The following is a 16,093-nucleotide window of genomic DNA, read 5'->3' on the forward strand; positions in this document are numbered from 1 at the left end:
TTTCTTTACGGATAGCCATGATCTATTTGGCTTTATTTTCCTCTAATTCTTTACATATTTTATTTGTTTCCTCTGTTATCCTCTTCATCAGCATAGATGTAAGGTCATCTTCTTGATTTTCTATTATGCTGCGTTGTCCAGGGCTTGTTCGTCCCTGGATGGCTGGGTTCTGGAGATGCCATATTGCTCTGTCTTTTGTTGGTTGAGCTTTTATGCTGACCTCTACCCATTGGGCTGTTTTCGGTGTTGGCTGTTAGTTTCTGTGCTTCCTGGAGTCCTGAGGTAGGGAGAGTCCCCTTGGCTGGAAGATGATTTTTCCTGAAGGAGTCCTCCTCTGCTTTTGGTTATGGTCATTCTATGGCCAGTGTTTCTCAGGAATTGCCACTGCTCACCTCAGGCGTATAGCCCTGAGTAGTAGCTGTGGTCTTTGTTAGGCAGGGGGGATCTCCTCTTACCCATAGAAGTTCTCAAGACAGCTGCCCCACTGCTGGGTTTCTCGTTATAAATTTAGTGAGCTGCTGCTGTTACAGTTTTCCAGGTACAGTCCTCTTGAAGAACCTGCTGATTCCCTAGCTGTGGGGTTTTCTCCCTGGGGCACACAGTTCTGTCCGGGAAAGTGAGAGGTGCACCCAACAAGTCTCTGGGCCAGAGGCTGAGTGCTCCGCTCTGGGCCTGGAGAATGTGCACCTAGGTTGAGTTGGCGCCTGGGGACGCCGCTCTGGTCTGGAGGCTGGGGGCCTCACTCTGGACCAGAAGCTGTGTGTCCCTGTCTGGGATGGCGGCTGCAGGCACTGCTCTGGTCCGGACGCTGTGGGTGCAGCCCTCTTGAAGGACCAGGGATTCCCACAGTTTTGTCAGTCTAGCTAGGGATAACTGGTTGATCCTTGGCACAGTATCTGAGGGCTGCTGTAATGGCTCTCTGGCTTTTATAGGTCTGAGGATGCAGCTGTGTGTCCCAGTGCCCTAGGGGTACTCAATAATGGCGGCTGAGCACTGCACTCCGGCCTGCATTAGAAAGCTAGAGCCTAGAGTCTGCGTGAATCCAGATCTTTTGGTGCTGAGTGTCCTGAGCGTTAGACCTGATGATCCCCTCCACTGGGGGTTTCCTCCTGCCAGAGACATCCAGTCTTTGCTTTGGGGACTGCTGTTCTGTCTGGGGTGGCGAGTAGAACCCACAGGCACAGACGCCCGCCTGTGGCTCCGCCTTTCTGGCCTTTGGGAGCCTGGGTGTCTGCCTAAACTGGATCATTTTCCTGAGACTTTTTCGGGGTGGGGTGTCGGCTGAGTGCTCTGAGATCAGACCAGCCATTTCCCTCCCTGTGGGTTTGCACCTGACAGTGAAACACAGTCTCTGGTGCCCTGGTGCCCTGGTGCCCACAGTTCTATCTGAGGCGGCCAATCAGGCGCGCAGGCAGGGCTCTGTGCAGGCGCCTGGTTCCCCAGCTCTGGCTCCAGGCTGGCTCCTGGGGCGCCCGCGGAACCCGAGTCTTTTCCCGGGGATGTCTGGGTGACCTGAGGTCGGTCCCAATAGTTTCCTGTTCCGTGGGGTTATCTCTCGACTGGAAAATTCAGTCTGTGATGTTCTAGGCCCACAGTTCAGTCTGAGACAGTGACCAGATCTCGCTGGCGGGTAGCTCTGGGCTGGTGACCAAGCGCCTGGCGGAACCAGGATCTCTTCCATGGTTTAGCCGGATGAGTTAAGGCTGATTGAATCCCCCACCTTGGGATATCCTCTCACCTGTGAAACACAATCACTTGTGTTTTATGGCTGCGAGTTCTGATTGCTGGTCACTGTGCCAATCCTGCTGTGCTGCTGCTCAGAATGAGAGTCCTCCCGGCGCCGCCATGTTGCCCCGCCCCCCCATGATAATTTTGTACAGAGTACATATTCTTTAATTGTATGCCTGAACTGGGTTTTTGTGCTCATTGTAGTAAACATATAACTTCCACAAAAATATATTAGGATTCATAATGCCTTTTCTGGAGATTATATACACACATGTGCACATACATGCATGTGCACACACACATACCCGCAGGTGTGTGCGCGCACACACACACACTCTTATGCATGTATGTTTCTGTGGCTTGAAACCTGGGCCTCAAACACATGATGTTTACCACTGAGTTGTGGGCCTGGCTCTGGGTCGTTTTTTTTACTTGATCATGTTCTGTATTCAAGAAGGTAGCAGAAGTTGACAATATATATTCAGTGTTATGTCTATTTTCAACTTTAATTTTATAACCTAGTTTATTTTAATCATTGTGTGTGTTGGAGTTGGATATATTTGAATCTGTAATAATTTAGGCTTAGGACCCTCTTTCAGGACGTGCCACCTATCTACAGTTGGTTATCAGCTTATATCTTATAGCCATATTCTCCATATTTTTCTGAAATAAGACAGATCTTAAGTACCCACAATTTATTTGATGGTTTGATTTTCTGGGAATTCATTGTTTTAGTAGCTTACTACATGATACATAATATTTCTTAATAATATAAAAAATTTATTTAGATGTACATTTCCTAAAGTTGTAAAATTTTCACATTAAGGTCTAGTCCTTGGTCATGTAAACATGATTAAATGTTATCATAAGGAGGCTCCAGTGTGCACAGCCTTTGCCACCATCAAGGGTTCATGGGCTGCATGAACACAGTAGAGATGAGTCTTCATTGAGTTACTCTAGCTGCTTTAACAGTTGCCTAAAACATAGAATACTGTGGTACTTCACAGTACACTCTGTGGAAGCACCCTCCTATTTCAGAAGGTAGCTGTGGACAGCTTGGAGCTGCCTTCTCTTAGAACCAGGGCCCTTCTTTTCTCGTCTGCCTGCTGTTTGCTGAGATGCTTGTCAGAATCCACTCAAAGCACTTAGAGCTGTGGGATGGGGTGGTGGCTGAGGCGGGTGGGGGGGGAAGAGGACAGGTAGCCTCTTAGGGTGTGTTGGAAACTGAGGGCCTGGCCGCTTACTCCAAGTTAAATCATTCTCCAAGGGTTGTGGCTGTTTCTTTCATAATTCTAAAATCTATTTTTTAAATTCCCAGTAAGTCTTTTTGGTATTAAGATTATGTAAGCAAATGAAAGTTAGTCTGAAGTTTCTAAGACTGAAGTTTCATTTCTAGATAAAGATGTAGGGAAACAGATGGGCGCAGCACTCTGGGAGGCTGAGGCAGGCAGACCTCCGTGAGTTTGAGGCTATCCTGGTCTGCAAAGTAAGACAGCCAAGGCTACCCAGAGAAACCCTGTCTTAAAAAACAAAACAAAACAAAACCAACCAAATAAAAAGATGTAGGAAACTGAAGAAACCTCACAACATAAGCCAAAAGTTCTTTGTTTCCACTCCTTGGCGGGGGTGGGGGGATGCGGACATAATAAGGTACAGGTTCTTGGAGATACAAAGACAGACTACAAATCAGAACTTTCTAGTTTACTACTAAATATAGAACACATAAGTATCCACCAGAATGTTAATGAGGTAGGAATTAAAGATACATAGTCTCACTGATGCTCTATTTATAATTGAAAAAGACTCATGGTTCAAGTTGGTGGAATAATGTGCCCAAAGGCCACAACTAGTTCATATTGTAAATGAAAGCTGAAACAGATCAAAACAACAAATATTAGCGTATAGGAGACAAAATACCAGTTTCCTAGTAAGTAAAGTATGGTATATGATCTGAATTTCTCTTAGTGTTCAGGCTGTTTTTCATTGTTCTAAAAGTTGAGGGTAGTTCTTGTATTGGGTTAGGTTGAGGACATGGCTCCTTTGTTCTCATCTGTCTCATTCCAAATTCAAAAGCAACTTTTCGGCTTTGCATTCCTATCAGTATGACTGTCTCAGACAAAGGAAGCTGTAGTCTCCAGCTCTTTGCAGGAAATTCACCTCTTACCCAAAGTGCACAACTGTAACATTTTACTTTATTCTTTATTATAATCTTATTATACATTATATGTTAGTCTAAGAATGTACCATTAAGTGAATGGAACAACATTCCATTCAAATGACATGAACCTATGACTTTTTAGGCAGGTTTTCAGAAATGTGCTTATGATATGTTCCTATTGAAAGGAATGTCCTTCATTCTTCATCTTTTTTCCTGCTACCTTTCTCCAAAGTTCTTCCACATGGCTTGTTCCCAGATCTCTCTGCTCCTACCACTTTAGATCACTGTCCATCTTTTCTAAAACATCATCATCAGCTTGCTTCTTTTTCTCTCAAGATAATATTTTTTATTATTTTGGAATTTCACATCATGTACCAAGACCACAATCACTTCCCAGTCCTTCCAGGTTTGCTTCCACCCTTGTAATCTCCCCACAAGTCCAATATGTGTTGCCCATATACTCATTCAAACATGGTCAAACTCCCAGGAACCAGCCCCTTAAAGAAAACTGAGTCCTCCCCCCACCCCCACATCTCTATCAATTGTGGAGAGCTATGCTTCACCATCCTTATCACAGTTTTTAAAGATTCTCTTCAATGGTTTCCTATCTAGGATGGTTTTTGGGAAGAGGCTAAGGGTTGTCACAGAAGCCTTCTATGTTTCTTTCTCAATTCTGAATCTACAGTCACGGAAAAAGTAGCTTTAGTCAGCGGGAGCACAGATCATGGACTTCTACATGGTTTCTGATGACAGCACGGACCACGGTGACATCTACATGGTCTCTGGCATCACCCCAGGCCACAAACCTCAGCATAGTCTCTAGTGGCAGTACAGACCATGCAGGGGCCACAGACACTATTACAGGCCTCAGAGGCAGCACAGGACAAGGACATCAACATGGCCTCCTGGGCAACATGGCCCACAGACCCCAATATGGTCCCCAGCAGCAGCCTGTTAATGTTTTTTTATAAAACTGTTGTTTGTTTCTCAGTTTGTCTCTTAACCTGGCTATCACACAAATAATTGATTTAATCTATTATATTAGATCTATTATATTATTATCTATTATATTACTAATCTGTTATATTATTTAATCAAGCTTCACAGCACAAGAACTGATCAGTTATTACTCTTCTAACCATCTGAGCTAATCTGGTTTTCTCCCAGTGTACATCCCAGAGATACTTGCACTTTATGTCTTTCCTTGCTTCAATTTCTCTCCTGGTCCCTCCTGGACAACTGCCCATGTCCCTCCCTCCTACTTCCTCCTCTAACTCTTCCCTTGGCAGGAAGACTACCTCTATTCTTTCTTCTCAGCAATTGGCTGTAATTTGCTTTATTGGCATATCAGGGGACAATTAGGGAGCAATATTTACTCGACATTGAGACAAGAGATTCTCAGAACAGGGATTGCAACCAGATATGGGGGTACAGAAGTCAGCACTGGAATTACACAACAACCTTATGCCTACAGCAGCCTGACCCAGAGACATCAACATGGCTTCAATTGGCAGCACAGTCCACAGACATCCACATAGCCTTTGGTGGTAGCTTAGACAAGGTGGCAAAGGGCATAGATTCATCATTCTCTCCCATGTGTAGCTCTGTTCTGCCATCTTTCTTTCTAATTTCATGAGTCCACCTTTTAAAATCATCTACTCTAAGACTTGCCTTTTTTCCTTTTTAGGTTGTTTTGATGCTACTGTGAGCTCTTCAGACTCCTTTTCCACTGCTGCTTCACCCTTCAGAGCCTCCATGGGTCTCTCAGACTCCACGGAGCTCCTCGGCAAGTGCCGCCATCTTTGTTTTAACCCCCTATGTAGCCTTTTTCAGATTGCTTCTTATTTTGAGGTATTTAGGAAGAAGTAAAAGTAAACTAAAACATAACCAAAAATGTCAACTCAGAATGTCATTTTAATAACATTTAATTACTGTGTCAGTAATGTTAAAATAAAAAAAATTGATGTATGGGGTAGCTATTACTATGTCAGTAATGTTAAAATAAAGAGATTGATGTATGGGATATCTCCATACAACCTACCTACCTCAGAAGCATTACATCTCATGAAATTTTTCTTTTTATAATGAAATATCCACCAGGCTAAATAAAAGTTCCCATTGGATATTCTCTGTGTAACTCATTATCTCCATTTGTGTTGCAGGTTTGAGCATCCCCCATCCAAAATCTAAAATCCAAATGTTTCAAAATTTAAAACTTTGAGTGCTGACATGACAGCATAATTCATATGATTCAGTGTCTGCTGACTTTGTTTCATGTAAATTACCTTCTTTACACATAAACTGAACAAAATACATAAATGTGCAGTAGTTGATTGGAAAAATAGGAACTCTGAAATGCTTCTGGTCTCAAGCATTTTTATATATGTGAGATATTCAACTTGTCGCAACAGACTGATAGATTTTGGTAAGGCACCAATCATCCTAAAATCCAATAGACCAATTATTTTTGTAGACACTTGTCTACCATTAGCTGTTAGGAACTGGGGCATTATACATGTTTCATGGCACTCAGGCTCACAGCAACAGTGCATTCAACAGCATCTAGCTGTGAACTCAAACATGTTTTCTTGTTTACCATGCAAGTACAAAGAGCCAAAGATTTCCATGATCTTTTCTATCATACCTCAACTGCAGCCCATCCAAGCAAAGCAGAGAAATACTCTTTTTCATAGAGCCCATATTCTGCTGTCTAGTTTTTTATTTAATATATTTTTTTACATATTCTATAAGTGCAAACATTACTTTTATCATAAATAATACTCACATGTCTTTAAAAAGCATAGCACACCTAACACTGGTTTATCAGGTAAATCTAAATACAGTGGCTTCTTGCTCAGGAGCCCATGTTTCATAGTTGTGTAGAAATACTGATAACATAAATCCTTTAGCTTTGCCACAGTCTTGAATGTGAAACCAGCCCTTTATTTGCTATCTGTATAGCTAGAATTTTGAACTCCTGAATAGATTTTAAATATAAAGAAAGTTGTTTCTAGGGGAAAAGCTTTTGTTGAAAGTTTTAGCCATGAGAATAAAGGGAAGGTAGACTCTGTTTTGAGGAATGTAAATGCCATAGTTTTGATACACTACTAAAGAACCCAAAGTAGGCAGTTTGGATCCAGTAAAGAGTTAGTGTTTGTTCTTTCATGAACCATTTATTAAAGTATGTTGTCATGGGCAGTATACAAAGGCTAAGAGCATAGATAAGGTGTTTATATCTATTTAAAATCCTTAACCTCCAGTTGTAATAAACTGGTTTATATTGCACTCAACATTTTTGTTTTTGTTTTTGTTTTTTCACTAAATAGTTCTATTATCTTGAATTAGCACCTAAAGAAAAACTGGAGGTGTGGGAGGTGTTAAAGGCAGTGTGTTTATCAACTCCTTCTGAATGCTTGAATCTCTTTAGACTATATATTAAAGACTACCACCCACTCTGTTCTTGAATACTATATACAGAGTCAGTTTATTTTTACCTAATTTTTATTATTATAAAATGCTTTTTGTATTTATTCAAAATTGAAATTTCCATTTTTGGAACTTTATACAATATTAATAGTATTCTTCCTTTGAAAAATTGCTTATCATCGGTCATCCCTAATCCTCTCATCTCTTGTCCTGTAGAAAACAGAATTTCAAGCTGCTGCACCTTGGGCTCATTCTCCTTTTAGAGCATTCCTGATTGTAGGAATGTTCCTGATTGAGCATGTTGCATTGTACCATGCACAAGAATAGCAGAAGCATAGCAGAATTATTTCGTTACAGTAGAACTGTTTGAAATGGTAGGTTTGTTAAGGAAGTAATGTTTCTTGGAAAAGACAAATTTTAATTATAATTTGAAAGTATGAGTAAGTGAAGAAAATCAGGAACATTTAAATAAATGCTTAAAGCATGAACAGATGAAAAATAAGATTCTTTGCCTTGAACAAACAGGTAATAAAATAGGAAATTTGTAGAAACAACCCTGAGATAGCTAGAGTACGTTTAGGTGTTTGATATGTTACAACTCTCAGGCTAATGACTATGTCAAAGCATTCTCTTGGTAAAATTATGTGCTGTAGCAGGAATAGGAAATCGTAGTGGAGAAATGTTTAAGGTTGGCAAGACCTCTAGGAAGGGGCTGGTACTGTCCAGTAACAGGTCTTTTCATTGAGTCAAGGATCATGCAGACAAGAAGGAAGAAAAAGCACAAAGAATCAAGATTTGACAGGAGGCATTTCAGTGAGCTGTGAAGCATAAAAACTCAGCTTTACTTTGTAGTGGAAAATAGAGTGATGCCAAATGATCAAGAAGCCATAATATATGGAAGACCTAACTGTGCAGATGGCATTCTAAGTATTTTTTAAGTAGTAAAATGTTCAGTCATCATAACAATCCTTTGAGTTAGACACTTTTGTTATCCTTATTTATGAATGATAAAACTGACCTGTATAGAGAAACAAATTTCTAAATATCTCCTGGCCACTAAAATAGAAAAGCTGACATCTAAATCAGGATAGGAGGACTCCAAAATCTGATCTCTCCTGTTGACTTATATCTTGTACTTGGAAGCCAAGGTAGGAGAATCAGGAGTTCAAGGCCTGCTGGGCTATCTAGTGAGATCTTGTCCCAAAAATCGAATCTGTCCTCTTAAACACTCATTGTAGTATATACTCTGGTGATATATTTCAGTCTAGATTCTTTCACCTCATAAATAACTAATCTGTGCCCTTCTTTTTTTTGCATTTCCTACTCCCCTCAAGGAGCCAATGCCTTCCTGGTCTTTTCTTCTTCCCTACTATTAAAATCTACTCTGTGGAAAGAAGCTAATAAGCTCATTCATTCATTCACACCAAGGTACAAATGACTGATGTGACTTTCTATAAAGTAGTACTCCTTTACAGTTGAGAATTTGGTGGGGGTAGGGGAACGGAAAATGTTAAGGGGGCATAAAACCTTAGCCCAGAACCCTGGAAATGTAGGTAAAACTTATGTACATATCGGCATTGCAGGATGAGCAATTTGGGTGGTTTACTATCTGCTCTTCTGATAATACATTTTGTGTAGCCAACCCCGGGCTTAGAGGAGTGCTTGTACTAGGGATTACCAACATGAAAGTCAACTGAAAGAATAAAAAGAAATATCTTTACTATGTATTCATTCAGATGTTTTAGGAAAAGTCTATATAATTTCCCTGATTCATTATCTAGTGGAAGAGTTCCAGTATAATCCCAAGAAATAGACCCCACAAGATAACCGTTGGCTTGGTTACAACTATGTGTGAAATGAGGTGGGAGCATTCGTGTATTTACATCTGATATAAGTAGTAGTTTGTTTCTTATAGTCATGATCACATGTAGATCTGTGATTTATCTTCTCTAGGAATCTTACGATACAGAAATATTGAATTTATCCTTAATACCTACTTCTTTCCTTACTTTTCATAAGTCAAATCATGCCTTTTCATTTCCTTCTTTATAAGATTTCACATGTATTCCAGTTCAGTTCGGTTCAGTTCGGTAAATACTTACGGAGTGCCTGCACTCTACCAAATCTTAGTTTTGTCTCAGGTGGCCCATCTTCTAGCTGATACTGTTACATGGTACAAACATAGTATTGTGTAAGTATAGAGACTTGCTCTGCTGGAGAAGGTGAAGGCAGTGGTGTTTGCCGGCTTTGAAACATGAAAAGGAGTTTGTCAAGGTACTGGAAGGGAGCAAAATCATCCAACCTGAGGGCAAAGCAGAAGAAACAGAAGTGTGGAAACAGCATGGCCCGGTATTTCGGGAATGTATTGAGATTTACGTCAAGGAGTATGGGAAGACCTGCTTTGCTGCTTTTCATTGCTAGGATCATCATATGCCTAGAGAACCAACAAGTTTATTTTTATCTCTGTCATTATGTGATTCCTTGCTGTTCTTTTGGTACCTTGCTGAAGATTTGCCTATGTGTCACTCATTGGGACTTAAGCCACTGATATTACACTTGAGTGTCTGTGTAGCATGTTTCTTCAGTTTCCCGTGTCAACTAGGTTCCAGTCTTCCCTGAGAGTGATGGGTAGGAAGAGTGGCAGCTTTCATGGAGAGCTGCCTTGTCTCATCCTCAGTGATGCAGAAGATCTGGAGCTGAGGGAAGAACACAACAATGGCACTAGTACTATGTTAGTCACAGTAATTCCTACACCAGATACTCACTAGTATGCTGTTGGGGAGACATCACACAGTAGAAAAGATTTGGAAGGGAAACCCTCCTTTTCATATGTGAGAAGTTTACCTAAACTTATACCCGTGCAGTTTTTGGACTTAGTTCTCCAGGAGAGAAATGTTACAGAGAAGTGTTTGTTCAGTTTCTTTTGTTCATCATGTCATTGGAAAACAGAGGAAAGCTTGTGTGGAAAATGAGTACATTGTTCAAAAAGGAAATTACAGGGAGTATACTGTCAAAGCAAAGTTATTTTTATGTTAATTTACTTGTAACTTCTTTTTTAAGGATGCTGGGCAGTTTTATGCAAAATACAAGGAGACAAAATTGAAGGAAAAAGAAGACGCACTGGCTAGAATTGAAATTGAAACACTTCAAAGTGAGTTCTAAGTATTACTTTACTTTATTAACAATGTCATATAAAACTAAATTCAAATTTTCCTTAACAATAGTTGAATTTTCTTTGCCAATGGACTTACTTGTACTGTATGATACATGGGAATACTTTACTGAGCTACACAAAGTCCATTGTCTAGTGAGATGAACAACCTACAGTCATACAACTCTTAAAGTGCGGGACTATTGCACTGGGTAAACCTGAAGAAAAACAACAACTACTTTTAGTTTTAAAAGCCTTTGTTTCTTTTGTAATATTGTTACAAAATACAAACAACCTTGAGTACATTGTCAATATGTAGAAAGGAAGTCAGGAATAGAGACTCCTGTAACCGAGCACCTTGAAAGCTAAGGCAGAAGACATGCTCCTTGAGAGCCATGGACTACAGGAAAGCAAGATCCAACCTCTGTGAAATAAAAACAGGCCTGTAGAGATGGCTCATAAGTTAAGAGCTCTGGCTGGCCTGACAGAGGGCCCAGGCTCTATTCCGAGCACTGCAAGGCAGTTCACAGCTATTCTATTTGTAATTCCTATTCCAGGGCACCTGATGCCCTTTTCTGGCCTCCGTGGGTACCGTACACACAAGTGGTGCACAGCTATACATGCAGGAAGAATACCTATATGCATAAAATAAAAATAAATGAGGCTTTAAAAAATTTTAAAAACAAAAAAGAAAATACAAGGATGTTCTTTGGAACACAGAGACATTTCTTGGTGAGTTCTAGAAAAAGCTGAACATACTGTTAAAGATGCCACTTTCTAAGGCCTAGTCCTTTCATTGATTTTGTTTTATATACATTTTTTCCACATGTGCATTGTCTACACATACTGGTTATTTTATTCTTAGCATTTGCTACTGCTCAGCAAAAGTATATTTTTGTTTATATCTAGTTTCTCCCAGTAGATATAAACTCTATGAATATTAGGACTTTAATTTGTTCACTGTTGTGTCTTCAAGGCAGTTATTTTTAGGGGCAGTTTTTCTGTCTGACCCAATACTTTGTGTGTCTGAGCAGCTTTAGAACAGGAACTGATTCTTTTTCACTTGTGTCTGCAGCAGTGAGCAGTGCTGTGGCACATAGTGAATGCTCAGTGAGCACATGGTGAGAAGATGAATAGATGAGTGTATATAATCCACAAAGAGTAGGGGATGCCAGCTGAGCCCCTGGCCAAGGGCCCTGTAATTCAGTGCAAAAGCTGCTCACCACAAAATGAGGGGAAAAATTAAGATGATAGAGGATTGTGTGAAGGTTGCTAACTGTGTGTATTGGGCAGGAAAGATAGGCAAATGAAACTCTAGATGTAATTTTCATAAATTTGTTACTTTTAAATAAAGTTTGTACATTAATATTTGTAAGCTCTTTAAGTGAATCGTAAGGAAAATGAAACTATAAAAACTACAGGGAAAAACTAACCCCAAATTTACCTGTTAAAGTAGTGGGAGCTTATTACATTTCACTGCTTTCTTAGCCTGTTATTTTAATCTGTCTGTTACAACAAATCAACTTATTGGTAAACCGCTGGAAAATGTATTAGAATTATGTAATAATAGCAGATTAAGAATGTGTGAAACCCCTTACGAAATTTGGGGTTAAGCATGAAATGTTTATCCCAATGTGAAATCTACATTGTACGTTTATAACCATGTTTCAGAAATTGTTTAAAGCGTTAAAAATTCTGTTCAGTTAAAATTCTCAGGCTTAGGGGCATAGAAGAAAAAGAGGGAGGGAGGATGGGATTGGGAGGGGGTGGGGAAGGGGCTACAGCTGGGATACAAAGTAAATAAACTAATAAAAATAAAATAAAAAATTCTCAGGCTTAAAAATTCTTTTTTCTTATTTTGTTAGTTAAAAAATCATGTAAAGAAATACAAAATTTAAATAGACAAACATCCGGAAGTTCTCTCTTCTTTAGTAAAGATAGGTAATAAACAGCCTTGTAAAATGCATGGCAGCCCATCACTAGCCCAGTGCTCATAATAGGCTTAGGTGATAAAACCGTATTGTCTTTTCATATTAGTGGTGTGTTGGAAAAGATGAGATTATCATTATTAGGAACAGTAAAAAGCAGTTGCACTCACTGTCAACAGAGTCAGAAACTGTCAAGTATTTTTAAATGTAGACACTAATGGTTACATGCTAGGAATCTTTAAATTTTGTTAACGTCATTATTATTTTCTGTATTGTATAGTTTAGAGTTAATACATGAATGTCCCAGATCCCTTGATGTGTGTTTCATTTACCCTATCTTTCTTATTTTTTTAAAGACCACATTTGGATACTGTGTTCATAATAATATTTCCATATACTTGATTAAGTGCATCAGGTATAGATGAGCAGTAGTTATTTTATGCTACCAGTTTTTCCAGGCCTAACTGCTAATCTGCCCTTAAGCCTCTCTGTCTGCCTGACTGCTTGGGTTGTAAACAAACTATGGCAGGCTGCCCCAAATTAACTTTGAGGTGAGCTGTGGCAAGCTCACTAACGTGGCATTGCAGAGGAGGAAGTCTAAAAGGGTAATTTTTTTATCTAATTTTACACGAGCACTTTATTAATATCATTTTTCTTTCTCTTACGTCTCCTTCACTCCCTCTCAAATTCATAACCTCTCTTTTTAATTATTATTGATAAACACACATACACATATGACTGTACAATATTTATTTTATGTATGTGGGTTACAGTGCTGTGAGCCACTATGGAGGTTCTGGAATGGAACCTGGATCCTCTGGAAGAACAGCAGGTGCTCTCAACTGCTGAACCATCTCTAGCTCCCCACATAAGTGTATATCAGTACAACCTGTGGAGTTCAGGTAGTGCTTGCTGTTCATGACATGGTGTGTGTAGGGCTGATCACTTGGATTAGATAACCTAGCCCCTTCTTCAGGGGCTTTACCCTGAAGAAGACTGAGTCTTCCTCTCAACAAGACATAAGATTAGTCAGTTTTTAGTAAATGCCAAAAACTTTCCAGGTAGATATTAACAAAATTTTTTATAAGATTTCTCAGACGGATACTTGTTTTACGAAGATGTATTTTTATTTCATCTGTGTGGGTGTTCTGCCCGCCTGCATGCACAGCATATGCATGCAGTGACCTATGGAGATCGGAAGAGGGAATCTGTTGGGGGCAGCTCTGCTGTGCTGCATATTCAGATGTGGAAATCTGGTTGCAGTCTGCATATGGACATTGTCAGGACCACTGCTCATTGCTGGATAAACATTGCTTCTCAATTATCTCTGCCTGGTTAATTAAAAAGCTGAGTAACCAGTTCCTGGGCAGAGGAGATGGGAAGACTGGACTTCCATTTCTAGTCTCAGACTCTCAGATAAGAACCATGAGGTAGGGAGAGAAAAAAGTAGAGGAAGAGAAAGGACATGCCATGAGGACTGACCTGATGGAGCAGAAGCAGCCCAGGCAGAACCAATATGGGAAGTAATTTGGCATGTGGCTGGGAAGTACCAAGACTAGCAGAGACAGGTCAGGGTAGGCCATTATCTGCCCAGTTCCAGTGCTCAAAGCTTCCTGACTAAATCTATAGGTTTCTATCTCATTGTTGGGGAGCTAGAAGGGATGATTAGAAAAGGTTCCTTAAATTATACCTTATCTTTTCAGGCATCAGATCTTTTAGAACTGGAGTTACACACTGTTATAATTTGCCAGTGGGTCCTGGAAATCAAACCTGGATTCTGCAAAAGCAGCAAGTGTTTTTAGGCACTGAGCTGTTGCTCTACCCCCAGAAAGATAATTTCTTTTTAAGAAGTTACCCTCATCGTAATTCATTTGAAATAGCATTTTAGCAACACTGCCATAGCCTGCTCACTCATTTTCTTACAACTCTCTGGGCTTATTGTGCAGTCCAAGCAGTATGGCACCTCTCCACGAGAACCCATTAGTATTTAGGTTCTACAGTTCTGTTTGTTTGTTTGAGGCAGTATCTTACTATGTAACTCTCATTGGCCTGGAACTTGCTTTGTGGACCAGACTGGCCTTGAGCTCACAGATTGTGTGCCCTGCCTTCTGAGTGCTGGGAACTGCCATGCCTGGCTTCCAGCACTATTTTGATTTTTCGTTTTGTTTTAGAGGAGAATTCCTCTTGCATTGATATGGATATGAACCTTTGTCTTAAATCAATCGCCCATATTTATGTGGAGCTAGGTCTTCTAAGTAGTGTATGGTTTTTCACTTCACTATATTTTTCCTCTTGCCATGATTATATCTTCATTATGTGGTCATGGAAGTTTTTAAATTGGATCAAATGATTCTTGGCACTTCTCCCTCCCCCAAAAAAAATCTCTTCTAGTTTCTTCGCCTTCGAATATAAAGTTAAGGTATTTTCTAGCTGAGGAGGAAGATGGGTTCACATATGCAGGTGGGAGCTGGTGTTTCTGCTCATCACTGGGTCTCTACTGAAAACACTCAGCCTTGAGGAACAAGTATGTCTGCTATTCCCCTTGCTACCCAGTAGTATGTGTGAGGATTGACAGTACCCAAGCTACTGGTTTTCTGCTTGGATTCCTCTTAAGCTGGCCTTTCAGGAAAGGTAGAAATACCTTGTTAATGCCAGATAGGCAGAAAGTACAGGTTGTCAGCGTAGTCTGTAAGAACCACACAGATGACCTGGGACCCTCATTACCTCTCGGCCTTTCTTTTACCACCCTGGGGGAAGGATGCTATTTGACAGCATCTTCTCATCAATCTTTTGTGATGTGGAGAGGAGGATGTAGCATTGGTTTGGTTTGGTGTGTCTTGTTTTCATGAAACACAGTGGTTCTGGGTCTGCTGGAAAAACATGTTTAGGTTGTGATCTACTGTTCATTACACTGTTGAGGTGCAATTCATGGTCAGAGAGCTCAAATCATTATTGACAAGTGCATCCTGTAGTAAGAAACACCTTCATAGTTTGAATCAGAAAATAATTAATCAGGGAACTGATTCATAAGATTTTTAAGAATCCCAGTCTGTAGTAAATAAACATCTTAATGTTAGAAGTTTTGTTAGTTTTGTATTGTGTGAGATTGAACACAATGCCTTACACATTCTAGGCAAGTGCTGTATCACTTACCAACATCTTCAGCAACTGAAATATTTTGCGTTTTTCCTGTTCGTTTCTCTTGAGCCCCAAATGCCTTTCTATTTTGTTTAGATGGTACACTAAATTGAAGGGATTTCTTAAGGTGTTGATTGCATTGATAATCTTACTGAATAAATTTTTCTTTTGAAAAAGAAAATTTTTCTTCTTCATTCATATAGTAAATGAAGAGAAATAGTTGTTTTTATAATATATATAATCATAAAAAACTCATTTTTTGGTTTGTTTACTGTTTGTTTTTTGAGTTTTTGTTTGGTTTGTTGATTGAGTTTAATTTTACTTTGCTTTTTCTCCTGTAATATATCCCGATTATAGTTTCTCCTCCCTTCACTCTTTCCAGTTCGTTCTTCCCTGCCCTCCATTCCAGATCCACTCCCTTTCTGTCTCTCATTAGAAAAGAACATATCATAGAGAAAGCAACCAAACATGTCAAAATAAAATAAGATGAAGTAAAATTTTTCATACTCAAGTTGGATGTGGCAACCCAACAAAAGGAAGAGTCCCAAGAGCAGGCACAAAAGC

At 39.8% G+C, this 16,093-nt stretch overlaps 1 protein-coding gene across 1 annotated transcript in view; it reads left to right on the plus strand.

The window, feature by feature from the left end:
* The window catches only part of Dnajc1 (DnaJ heat shock protein family (Hsp40) member C1), a 183,139-nt gene that overhangs the window by 99,049 nt on the left and 67,997 nt on the right, over positions 1 to 16,093 (plus strand). Inside the window, exon 7 of the mRNA XM_055593862.1 lies at positions 10,373 to 10,463. Coding sequence (XP_055449837.1) covers positions 10,373 to 10,463 — 91 coding nt within the window. The remainder of the gene's footprint in view (positions 1 to 10,372; positions 10,464 to 16,093) is intronic.

Source organism: Psammomys obesus, unplaced genomic scaffold, assembly GCF_907164565.1.
Source record: "Psammomys obesus unplaced genomic scaffold, mPsaObe1.curated_primary_1811, whole genome shotgun sequence".
In the NCBI taxonomy this organism is placed as follows: Eukaryota; Metazoa; Chordata; class Mammalia; order Rodentia; family Muridae; genus Psammomys; species Psammomys obesus.